The 15,619-nt window shown below is 49.1% G+C and overlaps 1 protein-coding gene across 2 annotated transcripts in view; it reads right to left on the bottom strand.

The window, feature by feature from the left end:
• Window positions 1-15,316, bottom strand: part of LOC142886743 (protein kinase C beta type-like) — an 85,940-nt gene extending 70,624 nt beyond the window's left edge. The window contains exons 1-2 of one of the 2 annotated variants that reach the window (XM_076023877.1): window positions 14,804-15,316; window positions 12,952-12,983 (exon numbers count right to left, since the gene is read on the bottom strand). In XM_076023877.1, the coding sequence (XP_075879992.1) occupies window positions 12,952-12,983; window positions 14,804-14,982 (211 nt within the window). In that variant the 5' untranslated portion in view covers window positions 14,983-15,316. The remainder of the gene's footprint in view (window positions 1-12,951; window positions 12,984-14,803) is intronic. The other variant, XM_076023876.1, reaches the window with a different exon arrangement.
• Between the last annotated feature and the right edge of the window lie 303 nt (window positions 15,317-15,619).

Genomic DNA, 15,619 nt, shown 5'->3' with positions numbered 1-15,619 from the left:
ACCGAACCCCCAGTGTCCCAGCTGTGTGACGGCGTGCATTCCTCATCATCACCGCTTCCTGTCAGACAATGGAGGGTCCACCTCCTGCCAATCACGGTGGGGCGACCAAACCGGCACCGCATTGTCAGAAGGTACCAGAAAGAGGAAACGATCGCGGCTTTTACGCAACAGATTGGAAACGACGGAGGAGAAAGAAAAGCAGTCGTTTACACTGTTGATCCCTTTTACCTGCAGCGACTACTCTGTATCGCTGTGTGTGTGTGTGTGTGTGTGTGTGTGTACGCACTTGAAAGGTACTTAGTTCCCTCTTAGCGGAATAAAAAATGGTGTGCAACCTGAAAAAAGCTCCTAATCATGTCCAAATACACACACACAGCTTCACAACCTCCTGCACAGTATAATGACTTTCTCTCCTCGCGCTCCCCTCCCTGCCTCCCTTCCTACCCTCCTTGCCCACCCCTCACTGCCACTCTCCCCCTCTCTCCTGACTCCTCCGCAAACAATGCATGCTGTTTCGGTCCAGACGGCAAAAAAAGAAAGCAACCGAGGAGGAGAGGAGAAGTTTGAGAAGCTTGGAATCGCATAAATTACACAGTGGAGACATTCTGTGCCGCTCCGCCTTTCCAAAAAAAAAAAAGAAAAAAAAAAAGGTTTTATCTCACCCGCTGATTTACTCATTATTTGAGAGCGAGTAAAATTCAGCAGCGGAGAGGACGGGGGAGTGGGAGAGAACGAGGGCAGAGGGGTGAGAGTGAAGAGCCGCGGAGAGTAACGAGAGAGTGGATGAGACTAACAGGTTCGAATACCAACAAGAAAAAAACACACACAACTTATTGCTCTCGCTGTAACAATGCAAGCACTAAAAAAAAAACCACAAGCGTTGGCACGCACTCACGAGTCTTTTTTTTTTCTTCAAAAACATAAACTCAAGATGCTTACAAGTGTGTAAAAGACGAGACGAGACGCAGAGCATTAGCTGCGTGCAAGTACTTTGAAAAGGCATGACAAGAAAAGAAGAGCTGGGGGTCTCTGTGATCAGACGCCGTCTGCGCGGAAACCGCGAGGCGCCGGCGGCGCGTTGAAACAATCAGTTCCCACCTCCGTGCTAAACTTCCATCGCTTTTTTTTCTTATACAAGCCACGCAAAATAATGCCGCGGTCTTAGCGAGGGACCGCTTTCATCAATGTAACCGCCAGAAGCATATGCTAGCAACAACAAATTTCCTTTGGTCTTTCCACGTGTCTCACAGCTTGAAGAAGCTCATATTGGGAAAGTAATAAAAAAGGAGCAATTATTATGTCAAATGGAAGGAAGCGTGTAGGTGGGAGATTTTAAGCAGCACGCTCCCCTTTTTTAGCTTCAGAACATTTAAGGCCGAATGTCAAACATTTAGCGGGATTTAAGTGTGCAGTCATTTACAAATACGTATGGATATTTTTAGTTGGATACAGTCACTACACAGAAATGTGTATTTCTATAATTTGCTGATCATTTCACACATTTATATTTTGATAACGAGCAGGTCAACCTGTGGGCAGAGGGCCTTCATGTTCCACCAGGTTTCTACAGTGGATCAGAACGTGGATCTGCTCGCATTTCATGGCTTTTCTCCGACATCCGAGCTGGTAAAAGATAGACATGATATCAAATGGGACGTAATCTGATCTCATATTTGAAGCCCCGAGTCTAAACCATCTGTCTATATTAATAAAGCTGCAAGACAGAGGTGGACAAGGAGGGAAGATAAGAATCAGAGGAAGACTAATGGAGGTATGGACAGAAACAGGCGAGAAGAGGAGACTAATAATAAATAAATAAATAAATAAATAAAAAGCGGAACAAGCTGAGAGTGAAAAAAGCAGAAAGTCACAGAGGCGGGCAGACGGATGGACAGAAGAAACGGAAAAGAAAGAGGTCTGGGATCAGTGCACTCCTGGCAGCTCCCGTCCCTGTTGCTAGGTTACCGTCGGCAGACGAACGGGTTAAAAGTATCTCAGGAGCAACGGTGACACAGTTAAGAGGTCTCCATCGCTCACTCACACACACACACATTTAGCCACCATAAGGGGGTTTTAACGTGATTAACTGATCCAACTCGAAGTGAGAGGACGCTGGGGGGTCAAACCCGAACGGCGCTGGTTGCGGCGGACGCGTCGGCCGCTGCTGCTTCCTGCGGTCGTCGACGAAGCCGCGGAGGAAACGCTAATGCTAGCACTAGCAAGCAAACCCGACCCCACCTGACCACCCATTTCTTTTTTTTATTGCGAAACAGCGAGTGATTTGGCTGCCAAGTAGGCCGTTAGCAAAACCGCTAACTAGCGTGTAAATGTCACTGAGTCTGACAAAATGACACATCACAGGGACAGAGTTTTCACGGAGTTGACGGGAACGCGGCAACTTTTCAAAGTCTTCACATTGGCCAACGCGCGATGGGAAAACATCTTGAGCTACACGCGGAAGGATATTTGATCAAGTGGAAAATAGTGAATCTCAATGAGCGTCTTTAAGCTTAAACATCTCATACACTTCTGATGCTATAAATGTAACAGCCCATTGTTTGGAATAATCAAATATCTGTTTTAGATTTGCAAAATGCACCAAAGTACCATAAAACTTTTCTATTTCAGACTTGATGTATTTTTGAGAGCAGGTTGAACAAAAAATAAAAGCAGCAGCTCCTCGTGTTTACTCTTCAGCAGCTCCATATTTACAGTTTACTCAACATCACAATCCAATCAGTGGAATTTGGCTCAGCACGACCTAGAAAACAAAATGACCTTTTGTCCAAGACATGATATCATAGCGCATTTTCACACAAACACACAGAAGCCTTGCCTCGCTCCCCCCAGCAGTTAGAAATCAAGGTGGGCCAAACACACCTACACGCCATGATTCACGTCGCGGACATTCAGCTTCCCTCATCACCCAGTCAAATTGCGCCCCGATCGGGTTCAATTCGTGGCTCGCGCACAACACAAAAGCATGAGGCACAGAGCCGTGCCGAGTTCCCGTGACAGTGATCAGGTAGGAGAGACGAGTGGTGGCAAAGTGAACAATTAAAGAACAAGCGGGCCGAGTGGGGGGACATTATGTGATTATGCTGAGAGCGACGTGGGTGGAAAGGAGTTGGAGACACTCCTGGCTCGACTTTCTCTGCAAGCTGCTTCGTCCGCTGCCGCCTGTCTGTTTTAAATGCGGTTTCACTGACATTGGGCTAATAGTTCGGGGTGTCACGAAGGCTGACGACCTGTCGGAACATTTCCCAGTTCCCATTTCGGAAATCCAAGTGCACCAATGGACAAATTGGAGTGATCAACCCAAAATCGTGGTGGGACTGCAGCTTGCCATTGGATGTGGGTACTTCGTAGTTGCGGGTAGAAGACTAGTGGGGACTTGAACTTCCTTGTACTTTGGGGCGGGGCCGTCTTATGTCTTCTATCGTCTCGCCTCGTGTCAGCATTAGGACTGCTATCGCAAGGCATCACAATGCGTTTATAATGCTTTATAAAACGCGTTAAACACGAAACACATGGCATATACAGGCGGTAGGTGTAACGTGTGGCAAGCTCATTATGCACAATGGTTTATAGATCCTTGGCAATAAAGGTACTATTCCGACACAGGTTGGCAGCAGTCATTATCAGCCGTGTGTAACTGCAACTTATCTTGTTTTTACAACTGGTGGTTATTACATGATACGCAAGCCAAGACTTGACATTCCTCCATAAAACACTCTGGTCACTTCGCTAGCAGCAAAACATTATGAGTGGCCTGGTTACACAAAACAACTCTCGTGAACCTTGTTAGAACTGGTCAAATATTAGACAATGACAATTTGGAATATTCCATAAAGCGCTTTGTAAGCATTAGAATTTCCTATGAATTCACCCAGAATGCATGACATGCAGTCGACCTTCATCAAAGGTGCTAACCAAACCAGTCAGTCCAATCAATAATCAACGATATTGCAAAGTTTTCTCAGAGGGCTTCAGTGCTTTCCTGCCACTGATCTCACAGCCACAAACCCCCTCCTGTGACATTTGTCTCTGCCTTCCTCCGAAAGGTTCGATGACGACGCCCACCCGCAAAGTAGGCTGGTGGCGACAGTGAAAAGAAGGCACCACTGGCAGGGCACACCACTTCCTCCCTGCGCTGCGGGGAAGCAGCTATTGACAGAGTTGAGTGCGGAAGCCGGCGATCCCTGGGACTGACACGCATTCGCGATGGGTTGCCGTCTATTCATGCGGGACAACGGTGTAAAAATGTCAACAGCCAACGGGGTGTTTGGCATAGTGGGAGGACGCTTTGTTGTGCTGCCGCTATGTGTTGTCTCCCCCTGACAAATAGAGTTAAATTACCAGGGTTAAATCAGAAGCACCTTTGCGCAGGACTATTCAAAACCATTATCCAAGTTAGCGTAGTCTGTGGGAATGATGAGGGACTCTTTAACTACTGAGCCTCAGGAGGAGGTCACTTCAAGGTCGGCAGTATATGGATAACTAAATATCACTCAACACTTATAATGAATTATTGTAATCTGTTTTCCTTAAAAAACAAACAAAAAATTTTTTATTTTTTTTTTTAACAACTGCTTGTTCAGAAAATCAAATAGCAGCAACTCAATGTATGTAGATGCATGGATTGAGACAGAATCAGAATAGGGAGGAAGGTGTCAGATTGGTCAAGCCAGGATGGTCTGAGTATTGAAATGCTGATTGACTGGGAATTTCACAATGGCATAACCATCTATGGGCTTCAAAGACAACTGGCCCAAACAGAGAAAATATCCAGTGAGTTGCAGTTGTGCAGGAAAAATGCCTTGTTGATGTCAGGGGTTAGAGGTCAGAATGGGCAGACTGGTTGGATACCACAGAGAGGCAACAGGAAGTCAAATCACCACTGGTTGCAACCAAGCAACGCAGAACAGCATCTCTGAACGAACGACCCCCTCCAGCCTTGAAGCACCGTGTCTTTATATACACTGACAGTGCCACTTTAATAGGTACCCTGTATGACCAACGGGGTAGCTAATGAAGTGGCCGGTGAGTGTATTTGATTGCATGGCAACAAGCAGGTCTTTATCAGTCGATTGACTTGATACAGCTGGAGCAGGCTAATATTCTCCTTTTTGTCACGCTGGTTTGTGTGCGTTTTCAACCAATCAATCAGACGTTATTTGCACAGCAAATATAATTTGCCCCGAAGGTCTACCTTTAGACCCTCGAGCGGAGAGAAAAAGAAGAAACCTCAGAAGACAGAGGCAGCGGTGCTTCTCTCTAGGACGGGTAGAAATGCTGTTGGGTGCCACTGTTTTGGCAGCGCTGTTCAACAATCCTGACCCACATTGGCTGTCTGATCTATCCAGATACGTCTCCAAGGTGTCGCCGTAGCAACGGGGGCCTATTACTGCCCCAAATGTCAGCAGCAAGAACGGGTGCGGCCCTGCAGGTGGCGTGAACGGAAAGTGATGAGGGACCATTGACCGTATTAAAAGATGGACCTTATAAAGAGGAGGCCAACATAGAAGTGTCAAAGAAAATCTGCATTCTATCGTTTTGCCAGCAGGGACCGCCAAAGTTGATTGCAAAAAGGCTGTCGCCCTTGGAAGCTTAAAAAAAAAAAAAAAAAAAAAAAAAGAATCTAAATCTTTTTTTGGAACAATTGTGAGTGAAAGCAGCCACTGGTTCACCTCTGCTAGCGTCCACAAAACCAAATATGAAATCTTCTGATCTGAAGCTGACCGTGAACCCAACCTCAAGGCCTGAGAACGGGTCCTGCAAACCAATGTGTGACTTTGCAATGATCCCACCCATCTTCTCATACACTCAATGGTAGAAGCTTATGCACGCTGAACTGCAACTGAACTGAGTCTTTAGATGGCTGGATGTGAGTTCAAACTCCTTGAGCCACCCGTAAGACCACAAGGACGGACAGAGATTCATCCACCAAGTCACAGCCTCGCCGGCGACAGCCGACAAACAGAAACGGCGACGGCTCTTTTCTTGAGCAGCAGCTGCTTCGCCCCCCCCCCCTCGCTGCGGAGTGAACCGCACGTATGCACAGTCTCACACGTCAGGCCCACTCCAGTGCGCGCTTACACGCCGACAGCAACACCCTCCGACATTAGTCTTAAAAACAGGAAGCAGCCACAGGAAGAAACACACTTCTCGGGTGTTACTGCTGACTGTTAAACAAGAAGCCTGGGCCGGTCTCATCGTGCTAGCGTGCGCGCCCGTCGCTTTCAGAAAGTGTCACGCAGGAACACTTTTAAGCGGGACCAAAGCAGCTCAACTTTTGGGACCGTTTCTTTAAAACTTTTCCATCGTGCACTTTGTTTAGGGAAGTTTCAAGGTTCCTCATCATGTAAAGTTTGCCAATTTGTATTAACAATAGCGTCAAGCCAGGTTGTCCTTCACTTCTCCTGCCAGGCCTCACTTCCCGCAGTGTTTCCTGGAAACCCGCCCTTTGTGATGTCACCAGCAATTATCCAAGGATGGTCAGAGAACACCCAGCCAGGTGTTCTGGGCTCCGCCCGCTGAGATAGGTGCGTGGAAGGTCCAATAAAAGGACCATTTTTGTAGAAAGGCAAAAACAATTGTTTTTTTTCACAGGACACTGTAAACAGAGGGCTAAACATGCTGTTTTTTTTTTTTTCTTCTTGAAATTATTGTGCAGACTTCTGGAATCTGGGAAGAGAAATGTAGGCTTGAAAATTGCTCTAATAAGTGACCTTAAATATGATTTATATAACAGTTAATTGGTTAATTGGCTCCAGTGGGCTCACACAACTGCTTTGGGAAACTGTCTTCATTCAGCTCAGAAATTACGAAATGTCAAACACTGACTGACGCCGCAAAAAAGATTAAAAAAAAAAAAAAAAAGTCTGCCAGACGCAGCGCAGCGGCATTCGGAACGCATTCAGGTCAAACCCATAACGCAGCGTCTCCTCCGCTCGCATTAATCAGAGTCATCCCACCCCACCTCGGAACACGTGAGTCATATCACGTTGTGTGCCGTGAGCGCCTGCCGCTGTTTATGGATGCAAGTTTGTTGTGTCTGAAAAAAAAAACACACAACAAAACAAAAACAAAAAAAAAATCAATACGGCATAACGCTGTAACATTTCTGCAGTTTTGACGAGGTTGGGAGTTGTAGCGCACCCCGCAGGTCCCGCTGTGCTGTTATTCAACAGGAAATGTTAAAAACGCGCTCCTTGGCCTTTGGGGGAGGGAGCATTGGAGAAAATATTGAAATCTATATCGGCTTTGCAAAAAAATACGGCGATGTTATTCATAGGGCGGCAGCATCTCTGCTCTTACTGCAATATCCCGTTTTTCAGCCAATGTGGCGATTAAAGCCGTCGCGTTAAGACGGCACGCAGCCCAGGCCGAGATGAATTTGATGAAAAAGATAAATCGTATTAATTCCTTCCTTTTTTCTTTCTCCCCTCACCGTGTAAGAGAATATGGAACGCTCTCAAACTGCAGGCGTCTGCGAGGCGTTCAGGGACCGCAGCAGCCGCGGGCGCCGCGGCGTTAGCCTGCGATCGATCCGCTCTGTTATCTCGTTAAACACCTCTGTCGCTTTTTAATCCTCCGCGGCTGGCTTTCCAATGTTCTCTCCTCACACCTACACACTCAGCCTCCCACCCCACCCCACACACACACACACACACACACACACACACACACACACACACACACACACACACACACACACACACACACCCGCCCGCCCGCCCCCAGACTCCCCCGGATCTCCATCCATCCATCCCTCCATCCGTCCGTCCCTCCATCCATCCATCCCATTTGGCGCTACTCTCAGTGGAACACTTGGGCTATTTATAAAAGCATCAAAGCCCACAGCTTCCAGCGCACAGCCACTGGAGGGTGGTGGGGGGGGTGGATGGAGAGAGAAGGAGGAGGAGGAGGAGAGCGGATGGAGAGAGAAGCAGGGGATTGTGAGGAGGGGGAGAAACGTGAGGGGCGAAAACCTGCGGAAAATAGATAAATAAACTTCCCGCCGTTTTGCCGTTAGCTTCGGCGTTTTTACGCGAGCTGTGTCGCGCACGAGCCGCCGCCGTGCCTTTTGCGCGTGCACTTGCGTGCGTGCGTGCGTGCGTGGGAGGCAGGTTTCTGGAATCCGGAGACCTCCGACAGCCCACGCGGGTCGGAGTCGTAGAGGCACCTGAGCTGCGTTCAGCCACCGCCAAAACACACCGCTAGCAAATAATATTCACCGAGTCGTTTGAACCTGGACGGGGGTGGGGGGGGGGCGGGGGGGCTCGCGGAAAAAAGGCGAATAAAAAGAGAAAGAAAGGAGAGAACAAACAGGTTTCGTGATTCCGGGTGAACTGCGAGCGCGGCGATCGCGGCCCGCGGACGCCAGAGACAAACGGTTCAGCGCGAGAACAAAAGACGGCGTCAGTCAGAGGGAGGCTTGAAAAGAGCTCGGCAACAGGCCTCCTCACAACTGCAGCGCGGACCTGCGTTCCATCTCTGCGTCTCTTCGCTTCCATTTGAAGAGCGCCAATAGCTACGGCAAGCGACACCTTCGCCGCTTTGTTTTAGGTGCAAGCGACACCCGGCGCCTACGTCGTCGTGTCCGCTCCTCTCGCGTCTCTTCCTTCTCATTTTACACTTTTTCGCTTTTTCATCTCAGACCCGCCACCTCTTCCAGCTCCAGTGCCCTTCCAGCGAAAAACCCGCTCGCATCCTATTGGAACGACATAAAACTGCTGAAAATTCCTTTGAATATTTATGTTGCCCACGCCGCTGTGAAAACAAAAAAAATTCAGTTTTCTTTGTGGGATTTCTCATTTATGGTAATTGACCTTTTTTTCTACGAAGGGACAAAAAAAAAAAAGGAAAATTACACCAGCCGTGCATATTTTTGACCAGCCAATAAAATAAGTGTTTTTGTCTCACGTTAGTGGACCACACAGGGCAAAGGAGGTCAGGAAAAAAAAATTCAAAGTCATGCCGCTGTGTTTAACCCACCATGTTTGGAATTATTTCATCATGTTTTCACTGGAAATTGCAGGGGGGGGAGGGGGGGGGGGTTAACATTATGGGAACAAATATGTGACATGAAGTCTTGTTGACATTCTCGCATTTGGGAAAGTCACTGAGTGGCTGAACGGCAAAGTTGAACAGGACTCAAATTGAAGCGCTCTCCGGCAAAAGTCTTAACGAAAGCTTTAGCGTAGCACTGAGGCTCATCAACTAGCATGCTAGCTACTGAGAACTGTAAGGAAGCGCACGTTCTGCAAAACCTGGAGAATGTTCCTCTTTATCCAGGAAACAAAACTGACAAACCAACAAATTCCAAACAATTTTTAGGATATTTTGAAATCCCTTTACTGGACACGCTGGATCCGCTGCAATGAGGGAAACGCTCAACTTCTCATGATATGTGCACACAGGAGCTCATGCGCACTCGATCGGCAAGAACTTTATTCATGATGCTCTGAACAGAAAAGTGTGCCCTCATTTCCAGCCCTCTGTATTCCCTCGTTACGTAAACAAACCAAGGCGTGCGCTCTCCACGCCGCGTGCCCAACATTACATCACGCCAAAACGCCAGGAAATCTGCGTGATTATCTTCATTTCTCTTTAAGTGACTTTGACCCTTTTCACAAACTCCCTTCACCGGAACCTTTGAGTAAAATTACACCTAATCCTCCTGCGCTCCTCTCCCCCGTTGTCTCTCCATTTAAACTCCACCCCCACCTTTCTCCCCGCCCCCTTCGCCTTCTTCTGCCTCCCCTCCTCCATCTCTCACTCACCTCACTGCCTGTCTGTTTTATCAGTCACTCCGTTCCCTTTGTGCCCGGTCGCAGCCACTTCCTGCCCCCCCCAGCTTTTATCCCTCTCAAAGCCCAAAATGGATAATTTCTCCATTAAGCCAACGTTGGAGTGAAATTCAATGACACTTGACGGGCTGCGTTACGTTACACAATGGAACCCGACTCATTATACATGCGCAGAACTCACACACACACACACAGAAAAACAAGGGAGATTATAATGTGTCTCCAACATGCACGCACTTCCTGAAATCACCACAAACACAGAACAAACTCTCCCCTTCCAGCGTCCGGCTAAAACTCGCTGCTTGTTTACGGAAAAAACCGCAGCGCAAAATCCCAGGGAGGCACAACACTTCACTGTTTACAGGTGAAACAAACGAGAGAAAAAAGAGGGAGAGAGAAGAAGAAAAAAAAAAAAAAAGAACTGAGTCGGTGAGCCGCTCTGCAAAGCAGGGCGCGGGCCCTGCGGAGTCACGCTCGCGCAAAATGCACAAAGTGCTGCGTATCTACTCGATGGCAATGGCCACAACAAAAAAAGAAAAACAGCTTCTGTGAATTAGGGATTTTTTTTTTAGCTTCTGCTTTTTTTCTCCCTCTTCCTGTGACGAGGTTAAATGAAGAGGAACAGCGTTAACAATGTCCTGTGGCTTTTGGCCGTTGCTTTCGTCGGAGCTGGGAAACGTCGGCCGGGTTTCAGCGTCGCAGTTGTTCCTCGCCGACAGTTGCGGCCCACAGATTTACAGCGAAGGGGATCACGACTTGATTCTCGCCGTCCGTCTCAAGTTTGCTGCCGCAGCAACGCGGCTCAGACGGCAAACCGATGAAAGAATGATTTGCTTCAGTTGCACAGAGTCAGTTTCATTCAATGTCGATTCTCTGTATGAGGCGTGGGCGGGGCCGTGTGAAGGCCCCGCCCATTATGGACTGGATTCTCTCGCTTCCGCTTTGAATTTGGGAAATAAGGCTGCGGCTTCGCTTACAGGTCAGCGGCAACAGCAACAGGGCTAAAATACATTGCGGGATCATGAATGCGAACAAATAAGAGACGGCGCGGCGGCCACAACGTTTTCCTCCTCCGAAAAGTCCCGTCTAACATCACGAGACTTTGAGTTCAGGAATCCAGACGCGGTGCCGAGCTGTGAAATCCGCCTTTAATTGCTGGAATCTCTGCTGCTTCTCCGTGAAGATCTCAAAAACACGCCAGCAAGCGGCAGACGTTGGAAAGACAAAGAGGTCAAAGGGCAAACAAGGACACGAGGCCCAGCACTCGCGCGCACACACACACACACACACACACACACACACACACACACACACACACACACACACACACACACAGCCTTTTATCAGAAGGCGCCAACAGTCGGGAGCTGAATCTGACATTTCTTCTCCACTGTGGACCCGCCACACCTCAGTCTTCCTCGTTTATCCAGCGCCTCATCTGCCGGCACCACCTCCCCGACTGCTCCCCACCACCCCCGCCTGCCACCCACCCACCCCACCTTAGCCGGCACGCTGGCAGGCAGCGAGACACCTGCCAGCCGCACACCTTGCTCTCCGGAGACGCCCGCGGTCCCCTGCCGCTGCAGCCGCCGCAGAAAGCTCCACACGTGAAGGAGCCTGTCGAGGAATGACGGAGACACGTGGACGAGGCACCAGCGCACCATCACCTCCTTCCCTCCGCAGCCTATAGACGGACCTGTCTGAATATTTCACTGTTGCTAGGAGACGTGAGAATCCTTGAATCCAGTCGGCTCTTCTTTTTTTTTTTTTTATTATTATTAAGAAAAAAAAACACAGAAGTATGGGGAGGGGGGGGATGCACATCTGATGCAAATCTATTATGAAAAAGACAAAACGCAAAGGCCCGAAGCGCCTAAGGTTCGCACGGCTAGGTGATGTCATTTCCCTTTGCCGACGCCACAGCAGAATAAGAATTTGGCGGAATCGTAGGGAGTCCATGCAAGTGCGAAAAAAAACAAAACAAAGACATGCAAATCGCTTCCGCGAGGAGGTTGGACCACATTAGCCACGCTAAGCGCTGCCAGGAGATGGCAGTGTACTTGACAAGGCCAAGTTACAAAGCAGAAACAAAACAAGTCGCTAACATGGTAACATGGTTTTGATACATTTTTCTATTTTTTTTCATTGATGAGACCGAGGAACGCTTTAATAAACTGGTTAACTCGGTTTGGGGATGAACCTGCAAGGCAGCGTTAGCATAACAAGGTTTTTTCTTGTGTTCGCTACATTGAAACAGAGGGAAACGAGGGCCGAGAAAAGCTTTGTGACTTCAAATCATAATTTTTTTCCCAACGTCTATCCAGTAAAGGGAACAACGCCATAAATGACGTAACTCTGCCTTCGCACGGTTGGAAGACATCGCTGCCGCGTTGCGCTTCGCATCAAAGTCGACCAAACTCTCGACCTCTATCTGATCCGGCTCGACGCGTGCGCGTGAGAAGGATTCCAGGGGCGGAAAGGAAGCAAATTTAAATGAGATGCATTCAAACGATGATTCACCCGTTTCTGATATTTCGCTGGCTGGCTGGCTGGCTGGCTGGCTCGCTCACCCGAAAAGTCTTGGCGGGACACGAGTTTCGAACCTACTCAAGGTCCTTCGGTGACACTTCTGCTTTGAACACGTCAGAAATTTGCTGGAGCGACGTCGCGGACAGCCCTGTCCTTTAAACGCGAGGCGCATTCTGAGAAGCGGACCATCTCGCCAATCATCTGGCGTTTTTTTTTTTTGATGAATCACTTCCTTACACACATCTTTATTCTTCATCTCTGACCTAAATGCGGGCTGCACACCCAGCTTTGCTCTTCTATGAATCAAACTGCACCCACCTCCAGTCATGCGGATCTTCATTTTGCATTTAATGCCACTATTTGTACTTCATCAGAAAGGCGAAACAAAAAGGGGATGTTTTTTTTTTTGTTTTGTTTTGTTTTTTTGCTTTTGATCAGATTCTTGGCATTTTCAAGGTTTATGGTGTGTGTGTGTGGGGGCGGGGGGGACCCGCTTCAGGGAATAAGAGCATCATCCCACTGGCAGAGCAGAGCCGCGGCGGTGGGTGAACTTTTGAGTGCACTCGTCCTTTAGTGTGCATGTGTGCCGTGCGCTCCATCCACCTACCTTGACACTGGAATCCCTGCTTGCCGAAGCCCCTGCGGAGACAAAGAGCAGGTTGAACACGGCGCCCACGACACACACACACACACACACACACACACACACACACACACACACACACACACACACACACACTGGATTCAAAATTGCTCGCCGCCGCTTGTGCGACTGGTGGTTGAAAAGCAGGCACATGAAAGCGAAGGGCCTCGCTGGAGTCGCTGCCATGACAAAATGAACAAATGCCGGCATCGTGGCATCATGCAGCTGTTTGGGAGTTGTGGTTTTGTGCCACACCGCTGGTTGCACCGTCCTTATTTTGCCATTTTTTGGCGACTGATCACACAGGTGGGGTAAGTTTGCCGAACACGCTGCGCGTCTTTGGGGAAATGGAGGCGTTTTTCACCGAGGCGTTCGGAAACCAGATCAACGGGCTTCTGCTTGAGGTCGCCGCACCGTGAGGACCCTCAAACTGACCACCTGCCCGCTCTGAAGGCCACGTTTGTTGTGTTTCGCAGATACGGGCGGGGGTTGGACAATTCGCATCTGAGAAACTGAGCAACGTCAGCCACACCCCCTGCACGGTATGGTAAACCCAGTTGCCCGTATTTGCTGTTTCCCTCTCTCTCTCTCTCTCTCTCTCACACACACACACACACACACACACACACACACACACACACACACACACAAATGCACAGACACACATCGATGTTCAGTCAATACATTCCAACCTCGACACACACACAAACATACACACACACCTTCCGCCGCGCTCATTTTCATATTGTGGCCACAAATAGATAATCTGTCTCGCTGCTCCCGTCACTCTTCTCCTGTCTGTCTATTGACCCGGATAGATAGATAGATAGATAGATAGATAGATAGATGGACGGATAGACAGACAGATAGACAGATAGACAGATAGATAGATAGATGGATGGATAGATAGATGGGAAGTGGTATTTCGTAATCTAAACAGGTCAAGCAGGTGCACAGGGTGCACGGTGTTCCTCGGCTATTTCGGGATATTTACAACCTGCGAGGCCATCATCCCATTAGAACCCCCCCCCCCACCTCCCTCTCTAGGACAAATTATTTAGCCATTCACAAATTAAAAAGGCCCATCAAAGGACTTAAATAACGGCAGATCAGGGAATAGCGCGGGGAGGTGGGGTGGTGTGATGGTTGGTGGGTGGTGGTGGGGGGGTTGGGGGGGGGGGGGCCGCAGATAATAATAAACTGGACAAATTAGGCCAGCCACCGCAGCAGCAGCGGAGTGATTTCATATCCTGGACGTGGCTGCCTTGTCTGCTGGACTCGCACAGGTGAGCGGGAGGTGGAGGTGGAGACGGATGAAGTCGAGCGCCGGCGCGTTTGACCTTTTGGTGGGAAACACAAAGTTAGGCGCCGGCAGCTGCGGCTCAGTGGCCTCTGGACCGACTGTACCCCACTTGGCGCTTTTCTGTTCCTCTAAATGGGATTTGGCCAATTAAAAAGCTAGTATTATCATTATCATTATCATTATTATTATTATTATTAGTCCTTTCTTGGTGCAGCCCACTCATCTCCATCTCTTGCCTGCGGCCCTCGTCTCACTTAGTCAATATCAGCGACAGTCAGGCGAGAATCGATGTTTATTTTAAGCGAGCCAAGTCGCGCAAACCTCCCACTTTCTCAGTTTCCCTTTCAACTTGATGCATAAGTGGAGTCTGCAGACATGCCGTTCTGTTGTTCCACACCACCGCCTCTCTTTCATTTTCCAACTCGACTATCTGTGCACTTTGCTACACACTCAGATGCGACGCTTTTTTTAACCACCACCACCAACTGTCCTGCAAACTGAGCGCGTCCTCACCAGATGAAGTCGGTGCAGTGGCTGCAGAAGGTGGGCTGCTTGAAGAAGCGCGCGATGAACTTGTGGTCCTTCACCTCGTGCACGTTCTTCTGGCGGAGGGCTCCCTGGCGCGCGAAGCCGCGCATGGGCTCGCGCGGTCCGTCCTCGCCGTCGCTGTTGGCCGCCGCCGAGTCTGCCATTCTTGCAGCCGCGCGTCTCGCTCCGGAACTCGGGGAGGGTGGGCGACGTTCAGCGGTTCGCGGCGATGGCTCGGCGAGAACAAACAAAAAACAAACCAACAGCAAAAAAAAAAAAAAAAAAAAAAAAAGTGGCGCGAGGGGGCGGTTTGTTTCGGCCGAAGCTCGGAGTTCAACTGCTGCTGCTGCTGCTGCTGCTGCTGCGATCAGCTGGTTTCCACCTGCACCCGGTTTCTGTGAGGAGCTTCTGCGATCTTGACGATCTTCTCTTGGCCACAAGAGTGGTGCGCTGCGCTCGCGCGTCCGCGACTCGCTTCCTGCTTTTCCTGTGAGTGAGTGAGTGAGAGAGAGAGAGAGAGAGAGAGAGAGAGAGAGAGAGAGAGAGAGAGAAAGAGAGAGAGAGAGAGAGAGAGAGAGAGAGAGAGAGGGAGAGGCGCAAGCTTCAACTTCCTTCGCGCGCCGTGTCATTTAAAGGACCCCTTAGATGCCGCGCAACATTGACTTTATCGTTGTTGTTTTTTTCTGATCAAATTTAAAACGTCTCCAGGCCTGTCAGAAAATCCACAAACAGGCGGGGGGGGGGGGGGGGGGGGGGTAAGAGAGATTTATCTTCACTTCTTTTGTTTGCTGCAATTTCAGA

The sequence above is a fragment of the Nelusetta ayraudi genome, unplaced genomic scaffold (genome assembly GCF_046127955.1).
Source record: "Nelusetta ayraudi isolate G7.1 ecotype Tasmania unplaced genomic scaffold, CSIRO-AGI_Nayr_v1 ptg000016l, whole genome shotgun sequence".
NCBI classification, from domain to species: Eukaryota; Metazoa; Chordata; class Actinopteri; order Tetraodontiformes; family Monacanthidae; genus Nelusetta; species Nelusetta ayraudi.
This window is presented reverse-complemented; position numbering and strand designations above follow the sequence as displayed.